Source organism: Oryzias melastigma, linkage group LG9 (assembly GCF_002922805.2).
Source record: "Oryzias melastigma strain HK-1 linkage group LG9, ASM292280v2, whole genome shotgun sequence".
Lineage (NCBI taxonomy): Eukaryota > Metazoa > Chordata > Actinopteri > Beloniformes > Adrianichthyidae > Oryzias > Oryzias melastigma.
Window position 1 is genome coordinate 10,011,738 of NC_050520.1, and position 26,199 is coordinate 10,037,936.

At 40.1% G+C, this 26,199-nt stretch overlaps 1 protein-coding gene across 3 annotated transcripts in view; it reads left to right on the plus strand.

Moving 5' to 3' along the window:
* Window positions 1-10,075: 10,075 nt before the first annotated feature.
* Window positions 10,076-26,199, plus strand: part of ptch1 (patched 1) — a 58,853-nt gene continuing 42,729 nt past the window's right edge. The window contains exons 1-2 of one of the 3 annotated variants that reach the window (XM_036213480.1): window positions 10,076-10,882; window positions 11,906-12,098. In XM_036213480.1, coding sequence (XP_036069373.1) covers window positions 10,712-10,882; window positions 11,906-12,098 — 364 coding nt within the window. In that variant the 5' untranslated portion in view covers window positions 10,076-10,711. The remainder of the gene's footprint in view (window positions 10,883-11,905; window positions 12,099-26,199) is intronic. The other 2 variants (XR_002919622.2, XM_024275687.2) reach the window with 2 other exon arrangements.

The window sequence follows — 26,199 nt, forward strand, 5'->3', positions numbered from 1 at the left end:
TTTTTTTTTTTTGTGGTGGTGATGGTGGGGAACTAAAAGCGATGTAATCAAGACCACTGGGACTGCTTTTGCATTAAATAAAATATGGCGGGAGTGAAACTAAGTTTTTCTCTGACCTCACTGTTTAACTCTGTAAATTAAAATAATTTTTGGTTAAATACAATAATCCTTTGGTGTAATTTTACTATAGAAATGCGCTTTTCTTTGAGTCAAAGTATGTTACATAAAATGTTTTAATATTCCTCTGATAAACCGAAGCAAAGGTTCATCACAGATGATCAAAAACAACACTAAACACCATCACCAACTTCAAATGTCTAATCAGGACACTCTGCTTTTATTCCTTTTGATACTCATTTTATTCCTAAAATCCCTAAAGCAACAGTTAAGATGATTTATAAATTGATTCTGGAATATGGATATTTTCTGAGCAATGTTCGGAATATTAGATTCGATTAGAAAAAGTAAATGATTTGTGTTGTTGGTGGAAGAAATCCTCGTCCTGAGGGCTGATGATTCTCGTTCAGCGAGTGAGAATTCCAATGGCGAAGGAAACAGAGCCTGCTGTTGTTGAAACTCCACTGAACAGGAGGTCTGGGTGAGTAAACAAAAGTCTCGACAGCTTATTAAGTTTGTACTTTTAAATGTGTCACTTTTTCCAGGAGGCCTCCCACAGAGACCCACAGCAGCTCTAACAGAAGGGAGCAAACCTTCTACAGAACTAAACACACACAAGAAACAGAATTCATTACTTAAACTGTATGTGTTCTTCTGCAGACAGTTTATGTGTTAATCAAATTCTCTTTTAGTAAAAAATGTCCGACCTTTGGCCTTTTTCTGGACCTATTTTGGTCAAAGCAGAATTTTTGGCTTCTTATTTTCTTCTGTGAGTGACCTCGTCCCTCTATGGAGCCACGGAGTTGATATTGTATTTTACTGCTTATTTGTTGAGAGGCCATGTGTATACGTTCAGGGCAGCACACACTTCCTGTTAACATTGGAGGCTGAGCTTGTTTCCAAAAATTACAGCTTCTCTGTCCAGTTCTGCAGAACAGACCGCTGGCTTGTCTAAACACCTGCCAGCATCAACACTGTCCATCCCAGATCCTCAGTGCGAGGGTATCGAACAATGCACCGCACTGCCACTTAAAGTCCAAGGATGTCTTTCAAGATTTGAAGGTGAACGCATAAAGAGCCGACCGGTTCTTTAAAAGTGAATTTGTTTAATCAGATTAAACTCCTCAGAAACAACTATGTATTCTGAAGTAGATCTGCTTTTTCCATCCGAGAGTTTACCTTCTCTGATTAAACCAGTCAAACACGAGCATTTCTGTATATGTGGTGTACATCTCTGTGTTTTTGCTTGATGGGGAATGGTGGAATTGCCCCCTCTGGATCCTCTCAGGGCTGCTCTGATTGCCCATACAAAGTCTTTCAGAAATTTGAAGAGGTAAACAGAGGCCAGGAAGTGCTGCAACCTGTCAAACAGCTCTGTATGATTGAAGACAATCATGAGCTCAAATATAAACATCCCCGCAAGGCTCGCATGCACTCAGACTCTACCGCCTCACATGCGGCCAAGATGGACCAGAGGGAGCCAGTCGCTGAGCTGGCAGAGTAGGAACGGATAGTTTTCATACTGGGCAGAGCTCCTGTTGGTTGTAGAATTTCTGGAACTTCCATGTGGATGAGAACTTCCAAGAATATCTTTAGTGAACGCTAATTGCACGTAAAAAGAGAGAAAAAAGGAACTACATCTTGAGCTGTATTTGTACAACTTTGTTAGAGAAACCATTATTTTTTCTGAAACAGTTGGCAAAGCCTGGGGACTATATTTCTACATGAAGCAGTCTTTAGTGATTGTAGATGCAGCAGCTTTATGAAGCGATTTGAGGCCACTGAGGGGCTGTTGATACATGATTAAGCTGTATTTAAACATATTCTTTTTACTTTGGCCTCAGTCTTTTGATGTTAGCTCAGCTTAGTCCAGAATGACAAGACGGATGTTTGAACCATTTGCTCATCATCTGTTTTGTACTATTTGGATGGATTTGGAAGCCCCACCCACAATTGCTGACTTGTTTGATAAGTCATCAACGTAAAAACAAACAAGTTTTTAAGGTAATAATTGGACAAGTTGACTGTCAAATGCTCCATGTGCTTGAGCACCACGTGCTACACATCCCCCTGGTTGGAAATGACTGTTTTAACCGTCTACACCGAGGGAAACTGTTTCCTGCTACATGGAACCATGTTTCTATGACCGAACTGTGGCCTGGAGGCAGAGCAGCTGTGGGAGACAGGAGGGTGGGATTTCTAGATACCCCAGTCATGTTTCGAAGTGAACATGGGTGGGATGGCCAGCCACTCCCCCATCAGCGTGTGAATCTCTGTCGGCAAGTGGGGAGATGAGAAGTGGTGTAAAAGCAGTACTAATAGTTAGAAAGGGCTATGAGAACAAATAGGAACAATATACAATTTTTATTCTGAGTCAAAGTTCTGATGAAAATTATGTTTTTGGTGTTATACATGTTTTGTGTCATTTTTATGATAATGGAGGACATATATATATATATATAATTTTAAAACAGCATTTCTGTGTACTTATTTAATCAAATCATTGCTAATCAGTTGCAGATGGAAAAAATCCTTATGAAAAAGAGCTTATTTATACAAAAAATACAACGGCGGGCCAAAAGCTCCTTGCTCCGCTCCATTAGACAAATAGATCCATGTAAGTCTTTGTTTTCCTCATTCGCTGTCGTCTGGCTCATGTACAGCTGCAATATCGCTCTGCATTTTTGTTGCACAGGTAAGGATAGGTTGGGGTTGTGAGGGTCTAAGCCAATGGGACACAGTGTAAACAGGTGGATGATGGAAAATAAGGGCAGGCTTACTCTTCACCAAAACTCCCACCCACAACTCAGAGGTTAGTTTTCTGTGGAAACTATTTTTTTTTACTAAATACTATATAGTCATAATTAAAAGACAGCTTAGAGCACTTTTAAAATAGATCAAAAGATGACTGACATGGGTCTTCATTGAATTTCATGAACACCATGCTGTTCTTAATGTATCAATCATAAACATATATGCACTGAAATCAAATATAATTTAAGATCTGTGATGTCAACAACAGATTTCTGAACTGCACACATAAAGTCTAAAGGAGGGTTAATAACCAAAGTTGGCACTGCCTAACTCAACAACAATCAAAATGCGGAAAGTTGGATGGGAATAAGTAAAATGAGGGTTTGGCTGAAGTTACCTGTCTTTAAAAAATGCTCCTGTGCCTTCCCGCTCTCTGGTGTGGTGGTCCTCTGCGGCGGTCCTGCGTGCCCCGGTCTGGGTGTTTGGCGGGATTGCCCGATAGGCGGAATCCCTCCACGGCCCCAGTGGCGGGTGTTGGGGGGTCCTGGCTGTCTCTGCTGCCTCGGCAGGGGGTCTTGGTGTTGGAATGGCCGGGCACTCTACCTTTTTGTAAATTCCATCATCATCCACATAATCAAAACACTCACCTGAGCACAGGTGTCAGCTCACCTTTGCACTAATAGTATGCGTGACAGAATGAAAGGCTTCACATGTTTGGGTTTATATGCATAAGTGTGTGAACTGCAGTTGTATTGTGTACATTTTGACTAGTTTATATGTGAAGACTATGTTAGCCAACAGGAATGTTTGTGACTGCTGAGTCTGTGTGTAGACAGGCCCCAATATCCCAAATTGCTTTTTATACCTGGTTCTTTTATGATTTCACCTCCTTCTGTTACCATCTTCTACTATCACTAAACTCCCCTTTCTTACCTTCTTTTGTTGTATATGAACAGACTCTGTCACTTCATAAAAGGAACATAACATAATATTTTAACAACCTACTTCCCTCGTTTTTTCCCTTACGTCTCTTTTTTTGGTGGAAAAATTAGGGATGGATAAAAAGACAGAGAAAGGACATTCTTCCTTAATTGGAATCCCGAGCACATTTGTTTTCAATAAAGAGGTGTGTTTTCTCTGCATTCTTATGCTCCCCTTAACTGTGTTTTTAATCGCTTTTAAAGATTATATTTCGAAATAAAAGTCATTTAAAATGAAAAAATAAAAGTAATAGCTTAATTACCGCTCAGCACCAGTCAGAGAGTGCTTCATATTGATAATGTGTTTACATGCTTGTAAGGCCACTTAAAGTGATTTGAATCCAAAACAATAGAAGGAATATATTATTTAAATGATTATTGAGAGCTAGGGGGCTTTTTTTCAGGACGCAAAAACACATTTTTATGGAATCCGATTTAAAAGGACATGAGTTTTTGAGGTAAGGATAGTAATGAGTTGGCACACTTCAGCTTTGAACTGTAATCCACCTGCAAATCATAAATAGCCAAATGCACTCAGTAAGGATTTTTTCCGCTTTTCCCCATGGCTGTGAGCCAGCGATCAGGCTGGAAAGGTGTAAATGGTCCTGCTAGAGGTCAAAAAAGGTGATAGGCAGATGAAGTCATTCTGGGACCTGAGCCCAAATTGCCTAATTCCTCAAGCTCCTTAACAAATACTCAATATCCTTTTCCACATTAAGAAATCCACGTGGCTGCTATTGCAGAAAGGCAACTATTTGTCATAGTTCAGAAAAACTTTCTTTATCGACTGTCCAAACAAAAACGTTGCTAATACATTTTTAAAGAACACAATTAAACAGTTGTCTTCACATTTAGTTGGGAATGTGGTGAATTAGTCACACAGATTCAAAGAAAAACTCAAGAAATGTGTTTTATTGCTAAACGCTGACATCAGAACTTCATCGTAACAGAGAAGGAGGGTCACAGTGTCCCATCAAAACCAGAAAAAAAAATAAAAAGTGCAGTTAAAACTTAAATTTGTATTCAATTATAAACTTATTGGCCTTATTTTGTGTCCTATTAATTTAATTGGACTTTATTCAATTTCCATCTCTAGTTTCAGTGAACTGAAAAGATTCCATCAAAAAAAGTAAATAACACTATGAATGCATGAATTTAATGGAAACAGAATTGTTACAAAATGATTTAACCATAATGCTTCCAAGTAAAACCTGTAAAAATGATCAAATCTGGTTGCTTGGTCAAAATTACAAGCCTTAGCAGCATAAAGGAAAATCAAACCAAAGCTAAGCAACAGGAAAATATATTTTTAAAAAGTATGTTTAGAAAAAAAAGTACAATATTTTAAACACAGAAAAAAAGATCAAACTTTGACTCATATGTTTGAAAATCCACTTTTGAACATTTTCTACCAATCACTAGTATCTACAGTACTTTTATATCTATATGATGAGAAAAAGACAAAAGTGAGATAAAAAAAATGATGTCAAATTTTGTGCATTGTTAAATAAAACATTATAAATTTAGTTAGTTTAACATTTTCAACTCTAATAAAAGTTAGAGGCAAATCAAGTGAAAGTTATATAAACTCCAGTTTAGACTACCTATTGTTGTTTAGCCTTAAAAAAATAGGAAAAACAGAACAAAAGAGCAATCTAGTAAAAGTGAAAGGGCCGATTCTCACATTAAATAGCTAATTATATCCGTTTCGATAACTTAAGGAAAACAAGCATGACCTTTTTTTGAAAATTACTCATGAATGTTGAGAATAAAATTCTCCCCTGTATAGTTGCAAAATGAAAGAGCACTTTCCATAATCGACTCTTGCTCCCCTTGTTAGCACATATGGTAAATTAAGGGAACGAATCTTTATGTTGTTCAAGGGCATTTGGCATCATATGTTGCATATGAGTTTCATTAGTTCACCCAGATGCTAGCAATATATTCTCACAGAGCTTTTTTTTTTTTTTTTTTTTTTTACGGGCACATCTTTACCCCTCAATGCTTCAGTGTTTGAAAGGTGGGACTATTTTCCATGATGACCCACAAAAGTTCAAAGGGAGCCCTACAGAGGGACAGACATGACAACATTAACATGTCCACTAAAAATATGCTGCAAAAGCAATTGAGGGAATTTAATTCCCCCATACCAGAGGTCTGCAACCTGCGGCTCCAGAGCCACATATGGATCTTTTATCTCTCCATGGTGGCTCTCTGGCTGAATAAAAATAAAATATAAGCAATTTAAAAAAAATTGGAGATAATTTTCAAGCAAAATGTTAACATTTTTGGCTAATTTGTTATCTACTGGGGTTTTTTAGGCTAATTAAGAGTTAAGCTTCTGTTTTAGCAAAAGGCTAAAGTTTTTGACTTATTTAGTTTACTGAGGAATTTTATGCTAATTTGGAGTTTAGCTAATATTTTTAACATTTTGGCTGATTTGTTATCTACCAGGGTTTTAGGCTCATTCAGAGTCTGGCTTTTATTTTAGCAATATGCTAACGTTTTTGGCTGATTGAATTTACCAAGGAATTTTTTGCTAATTTGGAGTTTAGCCAGTAACTAAGCAACAAGCTTACTTTTTCACCAATTAGGCCTCTACTAAAGGTAAAAGTAAAAAACGTAAAAAAAAAAAAAAAATCCCATTTTGAGAAATGCTAGTTCCTTTGTATATTTTTTCTCTTGTTCGTGCCAAAAAATAGACATAATTCATATTTATTAAAACAAAACAAAGCTAAAAAGAAAAAAAAAAGAATGTCCTGAATGCAAATCCAAATTGCTTAAAGGCTAAAGTAAGACTATGCGGCTCCTTCTAGGTTTTGATCAGTAGAAAATGAGCCCAAATGGCTCTTTTAATGTAAAGGTTGCCAACCCCTGCCCCATACGATGCCTTCTTTGACTCACCTGGTGAATTTACAATATAATGCATGCCAGAATGTTATTTAAATGTGTAGATCTCTATAGTAAAGATAGACATTGTGAGAAAATGTAAAAGAAATACTTGCATTTTAAAAAAATAAGCAATAAGTAGATACAAAGAATGGAACACTGGGTAAACGAAAGTCAGCTTAACGGTAACTTCTAAAAGAATTGGGGCATGTGATACTATCTGTATGCATTGTGTTTTTTTATGTCACAGCCTAAGTCATGGAAAACTACTGGGCAAGAACTGATAAGCTACAATCTACAAACTTGGGCTATACTGTCAAAACTGAATGGAACTCCCAATTTGAGGAAAAAAAGAAACAGCCATTCGGACGCGGGGGAACCTTTTTTTCATGCAAGTGAAAGATGACTCCAATCAAAAGGGATTACGTGTAATCCTTTCTTCTGACAGCATTGAATCATCTGGTTCCATCCCAGGATAAGTGATGGTTTCAGCACCCCACAGGATGTGTGTAAGTGTCATTTCCTCTGAAATCTTTCAGAGGATGCTACATGCTCCATAAACCATCGGCTCAGTTCAGTTCAGAGGTCTCATGTTTACTGACACTTATTCTAGAAAAGTTCATATATTAATTGTGACTGTAGCTATGCCTGTATGTCTGTAATGTGGTGCTCAACTTAATTCCTACAAGGATGGGTACAGTATGTAGGGGTAGTTTGTGATATACAAGGAAAAAAATACAATATAGCCCACTTATAAAACTTGATGTAAAATGTTAGGCTAAAAGAATGTTGCTGATTTGAAGTACACTCTACAGGCATCCAATCAGAGATGAGACTCCCAAGAGAAAGGCTAAGTAGTTTTATTGTCACTTTTCTGTAAACAGTACTATGCTTTAGAAATGTGACAAAAAATTGAAAACACACAAGAAAATCTAAACCCAAACTACCAAACCAAAGTTTGCCAATTTGCAAGTTTATAAGTAAAACCTAAGAGAATCAGCCTTCCTTATCACTAAATGTCCACCAATTGTAAACTTTTACAAAGTTAAAGCTTCTATAGTAATAATATAAAATGGTGATGGCCAAGAAAGACCAGTTGAGCAATTAGGCAGTTAGGGCCTATCTATATTAATATTTGTCCATACTGACAACAAAATTCAATTAAATTCGATTTTATTTATATAGCCCAATATCACAAAACAATTGCCTCTGTGGGCTTCATGCCGGTAATTTCACAGAAGCAGAAAGTCAGTCATGAAATATAAACAATAGCTAAAAACTAAACAGGCTAAACAAAGCTGATTAACCCCACCTTTAAAACCTCCGTCCCCTCTACAAAACATACATACACATAAAAAACAACATTAACCTTTGTGCTAACCTTGGTTTGTTTACATTAAAAGTGTTGTAATGTAGACTCCACAAGACAGCACGATTAACTTATTTTTTTCCCAAGGATTTTTATCTTTACTGGTGTCCATGGAAGACATAAAATCTTGTCCACCTTTGTAATGGGAGGGATCACACATCAATATAAGGGTGGGGTCATTTGGACCCCATAAGACAGTACAAGGTTAAATAATGCTCTCATACTTTCAACGTAACAGATGCATTGAAAATTAAGCTCCTGCTTTTTTCAGATAACTAAGAGGCATATATATATATATATATATATATATATATATATATATATATATATATATATATATATATATACTGAGTATATATACATATATCAAGATTATTATATAAAGATTATGCAGATTATTCGAGCATTGTGATTTGACCTACCTTTTCCATGATGATGTTTTACGGTGAAAGGAAGAAAATAAAAATGGAAAAACTCCACTTTAAACATTTATTAAAACTTCGATAAGCAGACCCAGACCTTCACTTCATGCAAGAAAAACTTCATTTCATCTGCAGTGTTTGGCAGAAACCAAATGTTTTATATTTTTTATGAAGTGTTAATTTTCTTCCCCTGTTCCCTAAAAGAAATAACTAAATCACAAGCTGAGATATTAATTAATCATTTAAGACACTTTTGAGCTATTTTGCTTCCATACCCCCATATTTCCCCCCTCTCATATGTGAGGACCAATGTCTGTTTAAGTAATGGACTGCTCAACCTCCCAAATAGGAAGTACCGTATTTTCCGGACTATAAGTCGCACCGGAGTATAAGTCGCAGTAGCCAAAAAAAGAAAAAAGAAGAAAAAAACATATATAAGTCGCTCCGGAGTTTAAGTCGCACTTTTAAGAGAATAGTCCAGCATTTATGAACAAATTCAACAAGCCCGACATAACGCTGCATTTGACATCAAATGCGATTCATGCGTCAAATTTGAGTCCGCTGAATCTTTTGACGTGCGTCTAATTTAATGCTCAATGCTTCTACAATAATGTGTTCATAAACTAGACACTCCCATTGGAGAAGCTGTCTGAAGTTTTTAGCCTCATCGCTACATGATGGAGGCTTTGGCCACCTCAGCTTTCCATACTTCCCACTCCACTACTTTCCACTAGATACGAACACTAATTAAAGTATGGTCTTCAACCTTAATGTGCTGGTCCTTTATAAATAAAAATAAATAAATACAATAAAAACAAACAAACCTAGATTCATATTTATTTTTCCACTTTGGCTTTCCATACAAGTCTCCCAACCTTGATATTGAATGCTCGTTAACATATTGCCTTTCAAGAAAAAAGAAATCATTGCAAATGTTTTGCTTTCCATACTTTTTCACTCATTTGTGTAAACAAAGATCATCAGTGTGTTTGTCAGCCTTAATGTTCTGATTCTTAAAAGAAACGCGACAATTAAAATTCTTGTGAAACTTTGGCTTGCCATAAAAGTATTTAAACTTGTTATTGCAAGCCCTTTAAAGAAATGAATCAACTGCAAATTGAAATATTAGTAAGTTAGGACCTTTTTTGTACAAGTTTGACTTTTTCACACGTATTTATGTGGACACTGGTTAAATTTGTTAATGTGCTGAAAAAAAACCCACCACATTAAATATTTTTGTGCCACTTTGACTTTCCATACATTTCTATGCGTGTACACTGTTCAAAAGTTTGTAGTTCAATCTTAATGCTCTCATTCTGTTAAAAACACCACAGCGTGCTATAGGACCTCCTCTTGAACCGCTGTAACTTGAGGCGCAACCTCCATAATGGTGCAGAGACGTGAAAGAAAGAAAAAGTTTAAAAACTTCACTTCAGACATTCCTCGGGCGTCGACGACGAACAGACCCAACCGTTTGCCTCAGACCTTTAAGGTTTTCTCTGAGAAATGCCTCGTTTTATCGACCCGAACGTACCGAGCGGTTCGGCTCCAGCCGAGCCTCTCCTGAAGTCGGAGATGCACACACATGAGGTCCGCCCGCCTGGGTGGTCTCTCTACTTTAGTGAGCTGTTGCTAAGCAGCTAATAATAGTCGTGTTTGCTGAGTAATTTTTGCCCTTCTGGAACCAATCAGATCCAAGAAAGTCCTGCAATCTGACAGCCCCAGAGGCGGGATCTGGAGTATTTTTCCCCGACTCCCCTCCTCCTTCTCTGCCTCCAAATGGAGAGAGGTCTTTTTCTCCCCTTCTATTGAATCTCAGAGTTGGCCGTGACGCGCGGCCCAGGGGAAGACTGCAGAGATCTCATCAGAATGCTGCGACCATCGAGCCCTCCAAGCCGAAGACTCGTGTATGGGAATCCCATTTGCGCACGCCGCGCTTTCTGAGAGAAACCTTCAGCTTTTCCCAGAGAATCGGTGAATGCGGTGAGCGCGCTGGAGACCTCCGGATCACGCAATGTTGGGATGGAAGGCGCAGACTTTGACTCGCCGTCTCCAACTGGAGTATGAAGTCCTCCTTCACGGGTGTGAGAGTGAATCTCCGTTGCCTTGGGAAATCGCTACACGCTTTCGGGGATCTACTATAAAGTGGGAAACGGTAACCACCGCGCAGTCCCCGCAACATGGCCTCGGCTGCTAATGCGCCCTCCGAACAGGAAAACAGAGACCCTGATCGGCCGAGGATAACGCGGAGGAACAGGGGGGACTCTACCCGCAACACACCGCTGGATTTGGAGTATTTACAGCGACCGAGTTACTGCGATGCGGGCTTTGCGCTGGAGCAGATCTCAGAGGTGCTCTTTTCTCATCTTTCCCCTCGCCAAATGAGAGCTCCGTATTGTGCCGGTTTCCTTTTTTTGTGCATGTTAAAGTGGTCAGTCTGTGCGTAAAGGCTGCGGAGGGTAGGGAGGGGGTGGTGGGTTCAAGTTTTCGCCACTTTCCTGCCATTTCCAGCGTGTTGGTGCGCCATGGCTTCTGCGTTAACCTGCGGGAGTCTGTTCACCCCCCCTCCTTTCTCCAGCCTGTGCGCGCACGCAGCTCCCGCCCGCCCGCAGCTCACCACATCCCCGCACTGTTTCGTAACACCCCCCTTCACACACGTGAGGGTGTTTGACAGTCAGGAGATGGGTAAAAAATCCATGTGGCTGCCCTCTTCCGTTCACAAATATCGTAGACACCCCCCTCCCTTTCTGCTCCCCACGCTGGCCGGAACACACGAGCAGCTGGACGCGCTCAGGCGCGTGTGTGCGCGCGCGTGTGTGTGGCATTTGTGGGTTTGACCACATTCAAGATACTTGATATCTGCAGTTGATGAGCTGAGTAAGAGCCACCTCAGGGGACGAGTCACAATCCCTCGACTCCCAAACACAGATGGAGATGTGTGCACATTTACCCATGCTGGTGGTTACTGTAACCAATCATCTTCACAACAAATAGAAGCTCTACTGACTTTTATTAGTATTATTTAACCCCCTTACATCCATCTTTGAGGTACAGATGGAACCAGTGTTGGTTGATGCTTTTTTTGAAGGGTGTCCAGACTGTGTGTGGGCAATCTGTTACTCCTACAGTATGAAGTTGTGGTTTATATGTTACTGATCTGCAGCGCTCACTCCGGGGAGCCCTCAGTGGTTTCCACCACAGCAGATCTTCAGGTTAGCACAGCCCGTCTGTGTTCCACCAAGACCTCCTTGTCTCGTTTCACCTCTTTGATTGAAGTAAAATGTACAGATGTGTTTGTTTTCCTCACCTGTTCAGGTAAGTGTGGTGTCTTCTGGGGTTTGAATGACAGTAACATCAGGATTCTTGTCTTACAGGGGAAGGCGACTGGGAGGAAGGCACCTCTGTGGCTCAGAGCGAAGTTCCAGAGACTTTTATTCAGGCTGGGCTGTTACATACAAAAGAACTGCGGAAAGTTTTTGGTTGTGGGGCTCATGATTTTTGGAGCCTTTGCTGTGGGCTTAAAAGCAGCAAATTTGGAAACGGATGTGGAGAAACTTTGGGTGGAAGGTAAGGCAAAAATCTATCTTCTTCATTATAAGTTTGCTGTTTAGTTCTTGCATAAAGATGGAAAAGTTTGTTAGAAACCACCAATAAATAAAGGGGTTTGTTTGTTCTCATATCCCACAAGAAGACTTTGAAAATCTTTTTTTTTTTTGCTTCTCTAACTGTGTAAGAAGCAATTGTAACTGCCTCACGGAGAAGGTTGTAATTAAGCCCATAAGCATCCTTTGAGTTAAAGGAAAAAGTTTGGTCAAAGCCGCCATTTTGTAAGAGTGTGTGTGTGTGCGTGTGTCGGCCCCCAGCAGTTCAAGGCTCAGAGGCTGTGTGTGGTCCTGTTTTGGACAGCTCTCAACTTTCCAAAAAGACTTGTCTCCGGTTGCAGAGAAAAAAAACAGAATCGGGACAGAAGCTGCTGTTTGTCGACTGGATGTCCCACTTATTATTTATCCTTTTTTAAAAATTTGCTGTTAATGAAGGAAAAAAAACTATTAAACGGTGGAAAAAAGCTGTGTGCACGGGTTGTGCTTTGGTGGAGAGGGGGTGAGGGAAAAGGGGCTGTGCTTTTCTGCTTTCCTTTGATCTGCATTCCTCTGCTTATGGCTGAAGTCAGCTATAGGAGTCATGAATGGAGGAGCAGATTTAGAGAAATTAAACGGAAAAGAGGAAAATATGAATGCAATTTCTGTTTGCTTACATTTTTTAACATCTTATTGTTTTATTTATAGAGTAACTGCTGAGGATAGCAGGGTTCCTGGAAGTTTCTAGCTGCCTACCTCTTCCCTAGGCTCCCTATACTCCACGGCTATGACAGATAGCTTCTTCACTTGTAGCCGTTTTGACAAAAGAGATTACCTCAAGCGCCAAAGTTCAGATTGAACACTGGATTCTACTTTTTACACCCTGTTCTCATCAAAAACCAGGATGAATTTTAGCTACAACCTAACTAAACGTTAACGGTGCAAACTCGGGCTGTACGACACGAGGAAAACTTAGCGATCAATACTGCAATGATGATATGACTTGCGATACACGAACAATTGTCCATTTCACTCCAATACTTTTATTTCAGTAAAAGCCAACATAACTTAAATTATTCTCCAAAAAATTAGGAGTCGGGCTTGTAACCTAAAAGGGCTCCATTCAATTGGTCAACGACGTGAAGGGGTCCATTGGATTGGTCAAATGCGTAAAGGCCTCAATTTGATTTACTAAATACTTCAAGCTGCCACAAAAATATCTGAGCATGTGTAAACCTTTAAGGTAACCATTTATGGATGATATCGTGAAAATGATTAAATTAGCTATTTATTACGGAGGTCTACTATAAATCAACTGATTATACTAAAAGACTTACTAAATCAATAACTTTTTTGGCTCTTTAGTTTAAAAATTGGACATTTACTGGTATTTGTAAGGTGAAAAAACATTTAAGTTCTGCAAAGCTTTTAATAAACCTTTTCTTTTCTTAACTGTTTGTACCTATTTTCAAAATTTCATAAAAGCGCACAATAACAATATGTCATTGTCTGTGGGTGATTTAGTGTGGTTTAGGGAGCTAAAATACACTATGGGTATTACTGAATTCCAACTCACTTATATAGAGCACGACATAGTGTGTTCGCCATTTTCGAGTTCTGTCTGAATCTATAATTCCAAAATCAAGTGCCCTAGAAATTTCCCAGAAGTCTTTGCGACACATTTTCCTCATCAGAACACAGTGGAGTCACAAATAGACGTTGTGAAATGGTCGTATTGATTAGATTTTCACTTGAAATCGGTGATGTCATATCCGTTGTTTAAAAAAAAGAAAAAAAATAGTGAGCATGGTGTCCAAATTGCTTTTAAAATCCAGGACACCAGATAATCCCGCAGTAGATAGTTTTTAATAGTTAGGGATTGGGTGGGAATTCAAACATAGTCTATGCTTCTATTAGGAAGGGTTCTTCTGAATCATGCAACGTCATTCTGGCCTCCCAACTGAAGGTGGCAGTGTGCAATATTTTAAATAGTTTACCAACTGCTACTCAGTGGAAAAAATAAGCCATATTTGTCTAATCAGATCCCAAATTAAAGCTAATTGTGTTATATTTTCATAGATTTCATAGACTTTAGGTTTTGTGGTATTCTATAGTAGAATTTAAGTGATTGCTTGTTTATATTTATCTAAAGTTTGTGTCTTTTTACCCAAAGGTCACATGGGTCATGTGTCTGTTTACTTTTGATCTGGTTTTCTTGGATTTTTTTCACAGATTCTTGTCATTTGATGAGTAGCTCTGCTCAAATACTTTGTAGGTTTTTGTTTCTTGTCTGCCTCATTTAGTGTCTGATGTCACATTGTTGCGTTGCATTGACTGAAGGCTGACTGACACTTGTTGTGTAGTGACCTATGGGAGACATCTGCAAAATGCTTTCATTCTGGCTCAAAGTGATAAACACAAAGCCGCTCACACACTCACAGACGCTGTTAAGGAGGCCGTGCAGTGATGGTTTCTTAGGTCCCGGTACATGAGGGGTTCCAGATGCTGGCAGGGAGTGATCTGTTTGTTTAGATTAGACTGCACAGCTGAGGGATAGATTAGTTCTGCCTGGGCCATGGAACAGTGCGCCGGGCTGTGCCGGCTCTCTGGCCCACCGTCCAAGAGGAAAAAGAGGAGCGAAAGTGGAGAGGACAGAACGGCTGTTTATGTTTCATGTGGATCGGCGCTCTGCGGCGACCTGCGCACGACCTCGCCTGGAAGCTGTGCGGCCCGTGGACTCGCCTTCACTTCACGCTGCATCTGTCAGTCCCCTTGAGTGGACCTTCTGCTGTGAACTCGTCACCTGCTCTCCGGTTGGGCCGCATTGATTGAGGCTTACGGCAGAGCGCCATTACTTGCATACCCGAGCTGCCTAATGTGTTTATTTGACATGCCGTTCCGTGCAACAGCTTTGGCAGGAATTGTCTCATCTCACTTGCTTAGCACTGTTTATAAATACTCAGACACAGGAAGTTCTGTTTATAAGACGAAGTGACAGAGACCAATTGGAAGTGAGACCTTGTACCCCCCCAAGGCATAGAGGGAAGTCTAGAGCTTTCTCAGCTGGAAATGTGTTGATGTATATGGCATGTTCAGTCTGCAGAAATACTCTTGTGTTTATATCTACTTGATGTCCACAGGAAATGATTAGCTCAACCAGGAAGACGTAGTAGTGCTTGTGGTTGATCTTGATCTCACCACACACAAACACGGCTTCAGGTCTTTTTGCACGCTTCGCTTAAACATCCTCGGTTTGGAAATACAGACAATTACATCTACGGCACATTCAAGAAGCCAGAGGCGAGTTTGCAAGGTATGAGAGGCCTTCACAGTCCCTCCTGGCTTCAGATCATAAATGGAGCAATCCCCTGGCATCCTGGGTTAAGGCAAACATGAGCCAAATTGTAAAGAAAATAAGAGCGCTGGCTGCCTCTAATTAAAACAGTATCACATAAACACTGGCCTTCCTGTAGGACAACCCCTCGCTCATTTGCTGAAGATTGTATGTCTGAACTCATGGGAAGAGAAGGTACAGGGAGGACGAAGTTTAAGATTTTAAACTTAGGAGAGCAGATGAGCTGGATTCATCTCGGCTAAATTCTGGTTTGGATAAAAAGTTTCTTTACTACGCAGTCATAAACATTTACTCTAAAGAGTGAACAGATCGAGCTCAAATGAGTTCATGGTCTCCACTGATATATGATGGGTTGTATCTGGACCAAAGTCCCTGGGATATAGACTGAGGCCATGGGTCCTGCAGGATTTTCTTGGGGTGCAGAGTCCAAGGGCCACAGGCGGGGACCCCTGGGACCCTGAGGTCATCCTACAGAGGCCCCACTATTTAAAACCTCACCTGATACTCACCCTGTGGCCTGGGTGTAGAGTGAAGACTTGCAGCAGAGGGGAGGGGTATTTGTGTGTGAGTGTGTGCGCGCCTCGTGGGGGGGTGGTAAATGGAAGAAATGCAGCAGAAGGCGCAGCTGTCACCGGTCGCCGTTTGTGTCCTGTGTATGTTTGTAAATGTGCATTTGTATTACCACTGTGAGGCCACCTCGGGATCCAGATGCTGAAAGCATAGAGAACTTTGTCTTTGGACTGAGCTGTTTTCATTATATTTGTCTGTAAACTTTACAAATGATTCTCCAGCAGAGGGCAGTAAATCAGATTTTTTAAAATTAAATTTGACTTAATTTCTAACCAAATTTTATATAGTTCCTGACGCTTTTCTGTCAAATGCCTAATATAAAAGGTGGTAGAATGTAATAATTTAAACACTTTTATCCAACCAAGTAAAACTCTAGAACAGGTCAAATCTGATATTTTATCCTTAAATCTCTCCTACAACACTTCATATAGTTACAGTTGATGCTTGTGTGCACACGGCGCCTTTATAAAATAATTTAGATGTTTTTTTTCTTCATTGTTTTGCTTGTTTACTTTTTCCTCATCTGTTAGGATTTAAAGTTTAGCAGAGAAAGCTGGTGTTTTTCTGACTTGTGAAAGCAGAAAATCGTATGTGGAAGGTTATTAAAGATGACTGGGAACAAGAATTAGCTTTAAGTTGTTTGTGTAATTATTGTTTTCAATATTTTGCATCACCTTTTAGGTTGCTGAAGCTTAAAATTAAAGGGACACAGATTTGACCCACTTAAAGACTCACTCCATTAAAATTGCATTTTTGTTTGCTCTTTTAGCATTTTTCTCATAATGGAGGACATATATTTAAAGACAATTGAGCTTAATAATGCATTTCGAGTATTTCTTTATTTAAGTAATTGTAAATTAGGAGTAGAGGAAAAAAAATCTGTTCTACAGTTGGTGGGCCACAAAACAAATAGATTCATGTACATCTTAATTTTCCTTGTCTGAACTGGAATCTGGCTCAAAACTGTATAGGTCCAATTTTGTTCACCATTTTTGTTTTACCGGTAATGTTGGCTTTGGAATTTGAGTGGCTGTAAGTAAGCGGGAGAGAGTGTAAACAAATGGGAAGTGGGGGCAGGCTTACTCTGCGACAACAGTCCCGCCCACAACTCAAATGCGAATTTCTGATGAATACCTTCGCTCTGCAGAAACTATGTCCTAAAAAACAACATTATTTTGGCTGAAAACAGGATAATCATAATTAAAAGACCACTGGGAATGCTTTTGAAATTGTTCAAAAGATAATCGGACTGGGTTTGCAAGTGTGTGTTTAAATCAGTTTCTAAAAAATGAATTCAGTTCATTTTTAAAGCTTTGCAAATAATTGACTCATCTATAAACAACAAACGTCTGGTTTCTGTTCCCAACTGTGTCCCTATTAGATTTATCCTAAAAGAAGAAGTATGATTAATTCTTCATTTTAAAGTTTTTAAGCTACCTGTGTTGTGTGTGTGTGTGTGTGCTGAGTGCACTCCCATTCAAAAACAACTTCCTGAGATGCCTCCGAGGTCTCTGTTTACATTTTGCATTCTTTCGGGCGCTCTTATTCAAAAACCAGAGCCCTCCGAATGACCGACCACAGGAGACTGTGGAGAGGTTTATCCTCCCCCCCTCTACCTCCCTCTTCCTCTCTTCTATCCCTCTTTTTTCCTCTTCTTTCAAAAAGGTTTCTCTCTCTCTCTTTTTAACTGAGCGTCCCCCCCCCCTCTCCCTGAACCTCCTCCCGCCTCCTCGCCACCTCTTTCCCCCCGCCTCTCGCTGGAGAGAGTTGCCTCAGAATGCCAGATGTATTACAGAGCGAGCCACGGCAATGTAAACACTCAGCCCTGCCATGAGAGCAGGGTGGTCTGGCCTCCCTCCTTCCCTGCCCTCCTTCCCCTTTCCTCTCCTCCCTCCTTCACCGCACTGGCTGCCAGAAGGGTGGAGAAAGCACAAAACAGCAAAGGGAGACTGTGTGTGTGTTGGAGTGGAGACAGAGCCAGTGAAGAAGCCGGAGTATAGTAGCGATAGTGTGCTTGTGTTTTGGCTGCTGCACCTACCTTACACTAGGAGAAATCGGGGTGTGGATTGATGCTTCTCAGGCTGCAGTTCAGAGAATTTTATATGGTAAACTTCTCCAATCTTTAGTTTAAAAAAAAATATATATGTATACATCCCCTCTGGTTTACTGCTTACATACGTAGCTGTATAGTTCATTGCAATTCCTACGGCACATCGTCATAGAATCTGGCAGTAACAGCCAGTACCACATGTGCATATGCAAGGCATAAAGCACAGGAAGATAACTTTCTGTATCACAGATGATTTTAAAGTTTGAAGCTTTAGGGGGTATTGTCATCATTTGGCAAGGGGTAGTAGATAGATTGTAGATTGCAGAATAGCAAGTTTATCGGACATTGTTTTGATTTTTCTCCTGCCAAATTACCTCTAGTGCCTAAATATTGAGATAATTTAATGGATTTACTTTGTTTTTTGTGGAGAATTATGCAGAATTTCATACTTTTCCTTGGTTTGGCCTGTTTTTACACAAGCAGTTGAGGTTACAGGTTCACCTTTAGGGAAGGTGTACCCATTAAGACCATTGATCAGAAAAACGAAGCATAAGGAAAAATGAACCAGTCCAAAGATCATCATACATTTCTTAGTGTCTGCCCTTTTTACTGCTCTATGTTGACCCAATGGTTTATTTTTCCAATTAAAATGTAATTTACTCTTTTTGATTTACTCTTTCTCTTTAAATCGCTTGACAGTCCATTCACACTGTAGGGCAGGGGTCTCAAACTGGCGGCCCACAGGCCATTTGCGGCACCCAAGTTAATATTTTGCGACCCCCGCATTAAAATGAAAGTTCAATGTCTACTAAGCAATATCTTCTGCATGTCCACGCTTCTTTGATCATAGCTTTGTATTTGCTTTGTGATGTTTCAGCTTGGTTTATGCTTAAAACTTTGCATTTGTTATTGTCGTTGGATCTGGTCATCAGAAAAGTCCTAAGCAACAGTTGCTAGCGTCCCCAGCATTTGTGCCATATTTTTGGCACAAATGGGAACCCCATTCAGTCCAGTCTCAGCCAGACTCTGCCTTCCGTGGCCTCAAGATAAAATGAGTTTGAGAACTTTCTATAGGGAAATCATTCCGGAGTTCACCTGCAAAGAACAGGAAAGCTTGTTCCTAGACAAACCTGAGTTTACTTTTTTGTTGGAATAAGGGTACGGAAGATGTTTCACAGCAACTTTAACAAGAAAGCAGGCTACTAGAGGAATCAGCCGTACACCAAACAGCTTTGGCGTTACATTTTTTTTTAAATGTTGTTTTTTATTAATGCAGCTAATTCTGTAGCTTTCTACCTGATGTTATTGCACCTGTAACTAGAAATAATGTATCACTTTAATGTCATAATTTTTTAAAAGGGATACTGCTTTTATTCTAACTGTTTAGACCCAAAAGCTGAAGTTTGGTGGGATGTAGTTGTGTAATTTTGCAGATAAAGTCAAACGAGCAAGAAGAAGACTCTCTTTATATACTTTATTTTTAAGAAAGAATTTTTAAGAAATACAAGTTGCTCTAAAGTCCAAGTTGCAGATACCAAAAATACACAATAAAGAAGAAATCATACATAAGCTGCTCTAGAGTATAAGTTTTACTTTTGGGAGAAATTAATTTAAAGGGGCTATACCATGATTTTCTTAACCCTTTCAGAGTAAACTATATCCATATATATGATCATATATTACGTTTGAGCACAAAAACAAACTATTTATGATATATTAGTTATTTATTGTGAGTTTTTTCCTACTTGGAATTAAAATGACATACCATATATCCGCTCAGCACCTGTATGACTGTACCCAGGAGGGGCACAGTCGTGTCCCAGGCGAAAGCAATAAACACCTGTTTAAGCTGAAGTTTGTTGAAGACGGGACACACCTGGAAGATATACGGTATCCTCCACCTAAAAAGGAACGTTTTGTGGTAATCACCGCTAGCTCTGTGGAGAAATTGGGTGTAGACTGAGAACGGGGCTGTCAGAGCAGACTCTTCCTGAAAGGGGCTGTCTCGTGATGTTACGTCAGATTGTGAGGACCTACTCGTTTTCAAGGGTATGGGAGGGGCTGCTGAACAGATCAAAATGCCACTATGGGGTTCTTTATAGTGAGGAATGAACAGTATATTACACTTAAAAAGCTCAGAAAGTTGTTTTTTCATGGTATGACCCCTTTACCGAAATACAGGATCATGAATGGACATTTCATAATAAACTAAATATATCTACGCTTCACCATTATAACCATTTAGCTTAATGAAACATAGGGAGGAACTAAATAGGTGTCAAGTATATTAGTGTTATGTATGAACCATTAGTCAGACACACCTACAATTTACTCACCAAAAACAGCAAACCCAACCACCACACCAACTCTGCCATGTGGTCTGTGTGGTATTTAAAAGCTGAGCCTTTCAGGTGAAAACCCTTATAAAACAGTTTTTGAATTGTAAACCAAACTTTTATACAATCTTGTATTTGTACGTAGGTGTCGTAGGTGACGCTTGTTGCAGACATGCTGCTCCCAGCAGTAAAAGTAACATTTTTTTACATGCACTGCTTGGACGCATTTCTTGGTTGCAACAAAGGATTTCTCTGCTTTTACGCTCTTTGGTTTTGTGCTTTCTGATCCACACTCAGGAATGTGTGATTTTGGGATACCTGGAATCATTGGCCATCTTTACAGGAAATGACAAGAAGATGGCTGGCTGAGATTGGCTGCTCAGGCTCATGTCACGGTCTGTTATGACTGGGCACTGAGCCAATCAGAAGGCTGTAAATCCAACAACGCAGGATAGACCTCACCTGGTTTCAGATGATGTAAAAGACGATTAGAAAAAATGTACTTTTTTTAGCGTAGCTTTGGAATTAGTTTCCCATTTTGAGGTGTTTTTTTGTGTTTTCATCTGAATTATATTGTCAGAAGTAACTTTTTCTCAGTGTTACCTGGGCTGCATGCATAAATCAGCACATGCACGATCATGCTACAAACTTTTTCTGTCAGTGTTTTCTTCCCCAACTACTCTTTCCTCTGCTCTGTGAATCCATTGCCACTGAATAGGATTTTTTTTCGTTATAGAGGTGGGAGGATGGTGGTGTGGGGTGGGGTGGTGGGGCGAGAGGAATATGAATGAAGGCAGCAACGTGGAAGAATCTGCCCATTGATGCCTGTGTGAATGTACACCTCGGGCTCTAAGGAAGCTGCATTGGGAGCCAGCCGACTGCTAAATACACCCATTTTAGGGGCTGCAGGGGCAGGACAGGTGATTAGCATAATCAGGGGCGAGGGGAGCCATACATATGTTAATGCCGTGGTTGTGAAGGGTGGTGAAGGTTGGCGGTATGGGTGGGGATTCAGGGGTGCAGCGGTGGGCAGCTGGGGAGGACTCGGAAGAGGACTCACAGCACACCAGTTGGGACATGTGGTGTCGACGGCGCCACAGAGAGTTGATTACTCACCATTCCTGGCTCCACTCTTTGTACCGCCAGTGCCTAAACACAGCTAACATGTACTCCGAGACAGCAGGGGGCAGTGTTTACTCTTATTGACCTTAATATCTGTCAATGAACATCTACCCTGTTCACCTCTAAAAAGAGGGCCAGTTGTCACCAGAGCAATCACAGATGTCCAAAGACCTGTAGGTCTACTTTGGGGCCAAATGGATTCTTCTGGTATACTTCAAGTATACCACTTAACACAACTTTTTTATATTTCTGTATCTTACTTTTCTGTCGTTCTTTTTTTTTTCTTTTTCTCTACTATTTAAAATATTTTTTTTCTGTTCCCTCCCTCTGTGTGGCAGCCCCCCTAGAAAGCTGTCAGGAAAGAAAAAGGGAGAGCATGAGGGGGAGAGAGCCTGAGAGTGAGGGGGGACTCATCATGGGTCAGATAGGGTCTCGGCTCTCAGTAAGGCCTTTCATCACATATTTGTGGCTGTGTGCACACCTGCACTGCAGAGTCCACATTAGCAAACGCTCTGTATGCTCCTGCCACAGTGCTACTGCAGCGGTTTTTTCACTCACACGCGCTTTCCACTTTTGCAAAAGTAGATAGAAAAAAGCCCCAAATTGAATCAAAAGTCGTCATTGGCAAGGGTTATTTTTTGTGGGACAGCACCAGTATCCACATTTGCGAGGAATATTCTTTGCTTATTCAGTTTGAGTCTTTTCAAAAGTAAAAATTAATGGAATATTTAGGTGTCCAACTTCCTTCATACTCCAGGATGTGTATACAATCTTTGCTCTTTAATGCGCAAAGGCAGTTTAGATCCATCTGAGTTCCCACTTAAATATCTTAAATATCTACCACATCAGCAATCTTTGACTCACACTCTAGCTTTATGGCTATGTAGAAAACATTTCAAGCTTTTGATAAAAGACATGTATGCAATGAAGAACGTTCAAAGAATTAAGTAAGACTAGGTGGAGTCATTGACAGCAGGTGGTACAAAGGAGACAGCACTGGTGGTCAAAGGCAACAGGTGGGATTTTCTTGCTGATCAAAGGTCTAGCAGGTGATTGGCAGTGGCAGCTGAGGAAGGCACAGCAGGGCATTGTAGGACTTCGGAGCAGACGTAAGGTCGTGTGGAAATTTTCTGAGGATGTTGACTTATCAATCCATCTCATCACACAAAGTAACAAAATGTTTTTAAGACAGTTTTGAACATGATGTAACTCCAAAAGGAACCACAATGACCATTAATGGCACATACCAATATTATAAGTGTGATGTTTTTGTATGTCAGCAGCAGTAGTTAGTATTGTTCATACCCTAATGTGAAGCTTCCTCCCAAAAACAAAATACATTTTTCAAGTAAATTTCTTAAGCTTCTACTCTAGTAAACTCTGTAGATGCATTTCACCACAATCTGGTGAAACATGTGCCTGCATTTAAGGGAGCCGAACAGACTGCTCTGCCTGTTTTTGTCAAGTGTCCGTGCTAAAGAGACCATTCTAGCTTCTTACCCAGATTAACTTTAAGGCACTAGTAGGAGTGCAATTTTTGCTGCTTCATTGACAAAGTCTGTTGTTTTTTACTTCCACCCACATCTCTTTGGTCTTGGGCTAAAACTGAATTCCCTCCCTACTTCTTAACCACTCAAAAACAGTATCAGTGTGGGATTATCTTGCCCTGGATTTTAAAAGCAGTTCACACATGCTCACTAGTTTTTATTTTAAACTGCAAATATGATGCCATCAATTTCCCAAAGTTAGAACTTTAGAAATATTAATATTTTATGAAGACTATTTATGAATCCACTGTATTCTCAAGGTGAAAACTTGCATGGGTTATAAAAATAAATGGTATACACTGTTTTTTTAAATGACAAGTCGGTCAAACGCAATGCATTGTGGTCTATATTGGTAGATATCGACACTGGTTTTTCGCTGAGACTTCTGGAAAATTTCTAGGGTCCTGAATTTTAGATTCAGACAGCTCTACAAAATGGCCTAGCGCCCTATATGGTCCACTAAGTAGTGAGTATTGAAAGAATTTGGACACAACCTCGGTGACTACACATCAGTCCACGTAGGGTTTTACAAATACAAGTCCTCTTGCCTCTACCACAGACATGCCACCACACCTGTTTTGTCTTTATAGTTCTGAGATAGACAGGACTTGGAGTTGTACTTAACATCAATTATAGTTGCAAGAGAAAGTGTGTGAACCCTTTGGGAGTACCTCTATTTCAGTATGAAGTTGACACACAATGCATTTTTCTAAATCTCAATGTAAATCACAATGATGGAGAAAAACAGTGCCTTCTAGTTCTAACTCACACTAAAATATATTTTTGTGTTTTTATTGAACACAATCGTGGGTCAATTTTTTTCATTAAACCAAGTAATTCCTAAGGGTTCACATGTTCTCTCCTGCAATATACAGGACGAAGAAGAAGGGCTCAAGAACAGTCTCCTGTGGAGCCTCGTGCTGCACTACAGCTTTCATGAGATACAACACCCAACCCTTAGAAAGGACAGTCTAGATCAGGGATGTCCAAAGTCAGTCCTCGAGGGCCGGCCTCCTGCTGATTTTCCAGAAGCCCTGTCTTATCTTCTGTTGAATACCTGGATCAGGTGTGTTTGGCCAATAAGGAGCTTCAATGGCAGGTTGGTTGGAAAACATGAAGGACACCGGCCCTTGAGGACTGACTCTGGACACCCCTGGTCTAGATGTTAACTAGTCATTATTGTAAATAATAGAAAAACAAAAATGTAGCACACGTATATGTTGTGATACCCATATAAATTGAAGCAAAAAACGTGACCACACACAGACTGAAGTCCACAATAGAATGTTTGCTTTGCCCACAACTTTGACTTGTTTTTGTTTGTTTGGTGTTAATTACTGATACTCTGAAGAAAGAGGTGTTTTTTTCTCCTTATGTACCTAATAAACTCTTAAGTACCTGTATCAAGTGTGTTTCACCAATGGGAGGCATCGGAGCAGGATAGATTGAAAAAAGCATGACATGCATTTGTCTAAAAAGTTAGGCTAATTTGTCTTGTTTCTTGACAAATATCCACAATTTGCCACTGAGTCCAACCACTTTTAGTGTGTATTAAAAAAGATTGTAGTGCAAAAACACTTCAAGTCACAGGTATCAACATGGATATCCATGGTACGTGCAGAGTTTTTGCTTTTTAGGGGTGACTGTTTTTGCGTTGCTCTGGTGACGCTGGGGGTTCAGTGTATTGGCGGTTTCATTTGTGGCAGAGAGGTGGTATTTAGTGGGGGCTTCCTCCTCCCAGTGGGGGTTCCTTTCTTAAATTGAGCCTAATCCAGCTAATCCATTCTGTGAACACCTAGGCACACACAAAGCTATTTTAACACAGCTGTTTGTCCATAGAGTACAGTCATGCATCCACAAATCAGGGTTTTTGAGAGGATGGAGAAAGTCGGAGCAACTTCAAATCAGTTATTGATCAGAGGGATGAGTTTGTGCACAACATGTAATGCCGTCACATTTTTGTGAATGCTGAAAATGGTTTCACAAGTGTGTCATGCACTGGAGGAGGAACGATTGCTTCCCGCCGGCGGTGCATGTTTTCCTTGAAGGTGCGGGTTGTTTCCGTTTTCAAACACAACAGATGTGTGTTGGGGTGGGGCTTCGGTTTATGTGTGCTGCAAGACCAAGAGAAAGGGGGCTGGGCTGGCTTTGCCAGAGGGGGCTGGGCTGATTGCCATCATGATCTGGCCAATCGCAGAGTAGAGCTGAATAGGGCAAAGAAAGAGAAACGAGAGAATGAAAAGAAGGGGAGTTTGAAGCTGAAAGGAGGACAGGGGTGATGTCAGTTCCTTTCTCTCCCCTCTTGCCCACCTCCTCCACCCACCTCTCCATTCCCTCAGTTTGAGAAAAGGGAGGATCAGGGGTTAATGTTATGCAACATGGTGAATGCCCACACTGAGGGCTCCTCTACAGTGACATAAACAGGTCTCTTCACTTCTCTATCTTTTCAAAAAGAATTAAAAAAATCATTCATTAATAATTAATTTAGTTGATAGCTGGTAGTTTAGACTTCAAAGTCTTTTTCAATCAAAAGTGAAGTCATAAAATCCATGTTTTTCTTGTAATGTGTTTTCCTGACTGCCATGTGGATGGGTTAGGGATGTGTAGCTCAGCAGGAATTCCCGTAACCGGAAGATTTTCAATCCAGACTGCCGTCTGTATGCCCAAAGTAAAAAAAAAAAGTTTCAGTTTCCTTTAATAATACCAATTATCATTCTTATCATTGGTGCATAGTGTCACTTTTCTTTTGTAGTTTCAAACAAATGCATTGTTTTAAAAAATTAAGATGCATATAATTTCAATGTCTTAAATCACTATTTTTTTTAAATCTTTTTTTAATTTCTTTAATTTTTGGGTTGCGGGTATGCTGACCCATGCTGCATACAGTGTGTCGCTGTGTGTGTCAGCAGAAACAAGCAATCCTGCTTTTATTTGATCTTATTTTGCAACACATTTCCATAAAAACTGTAACAAATAAGTTCCAGTTCTCACACTCTGCAGAGCCTTGACATAATGTATTAAAGCAGGGGTCTCAAACTCAAATCAGCCGGGGGCCACTACAGGCGGCGTCTAGGTGAGGCAGGGCCGCATCAGGATTTTCTCAAGAAAAT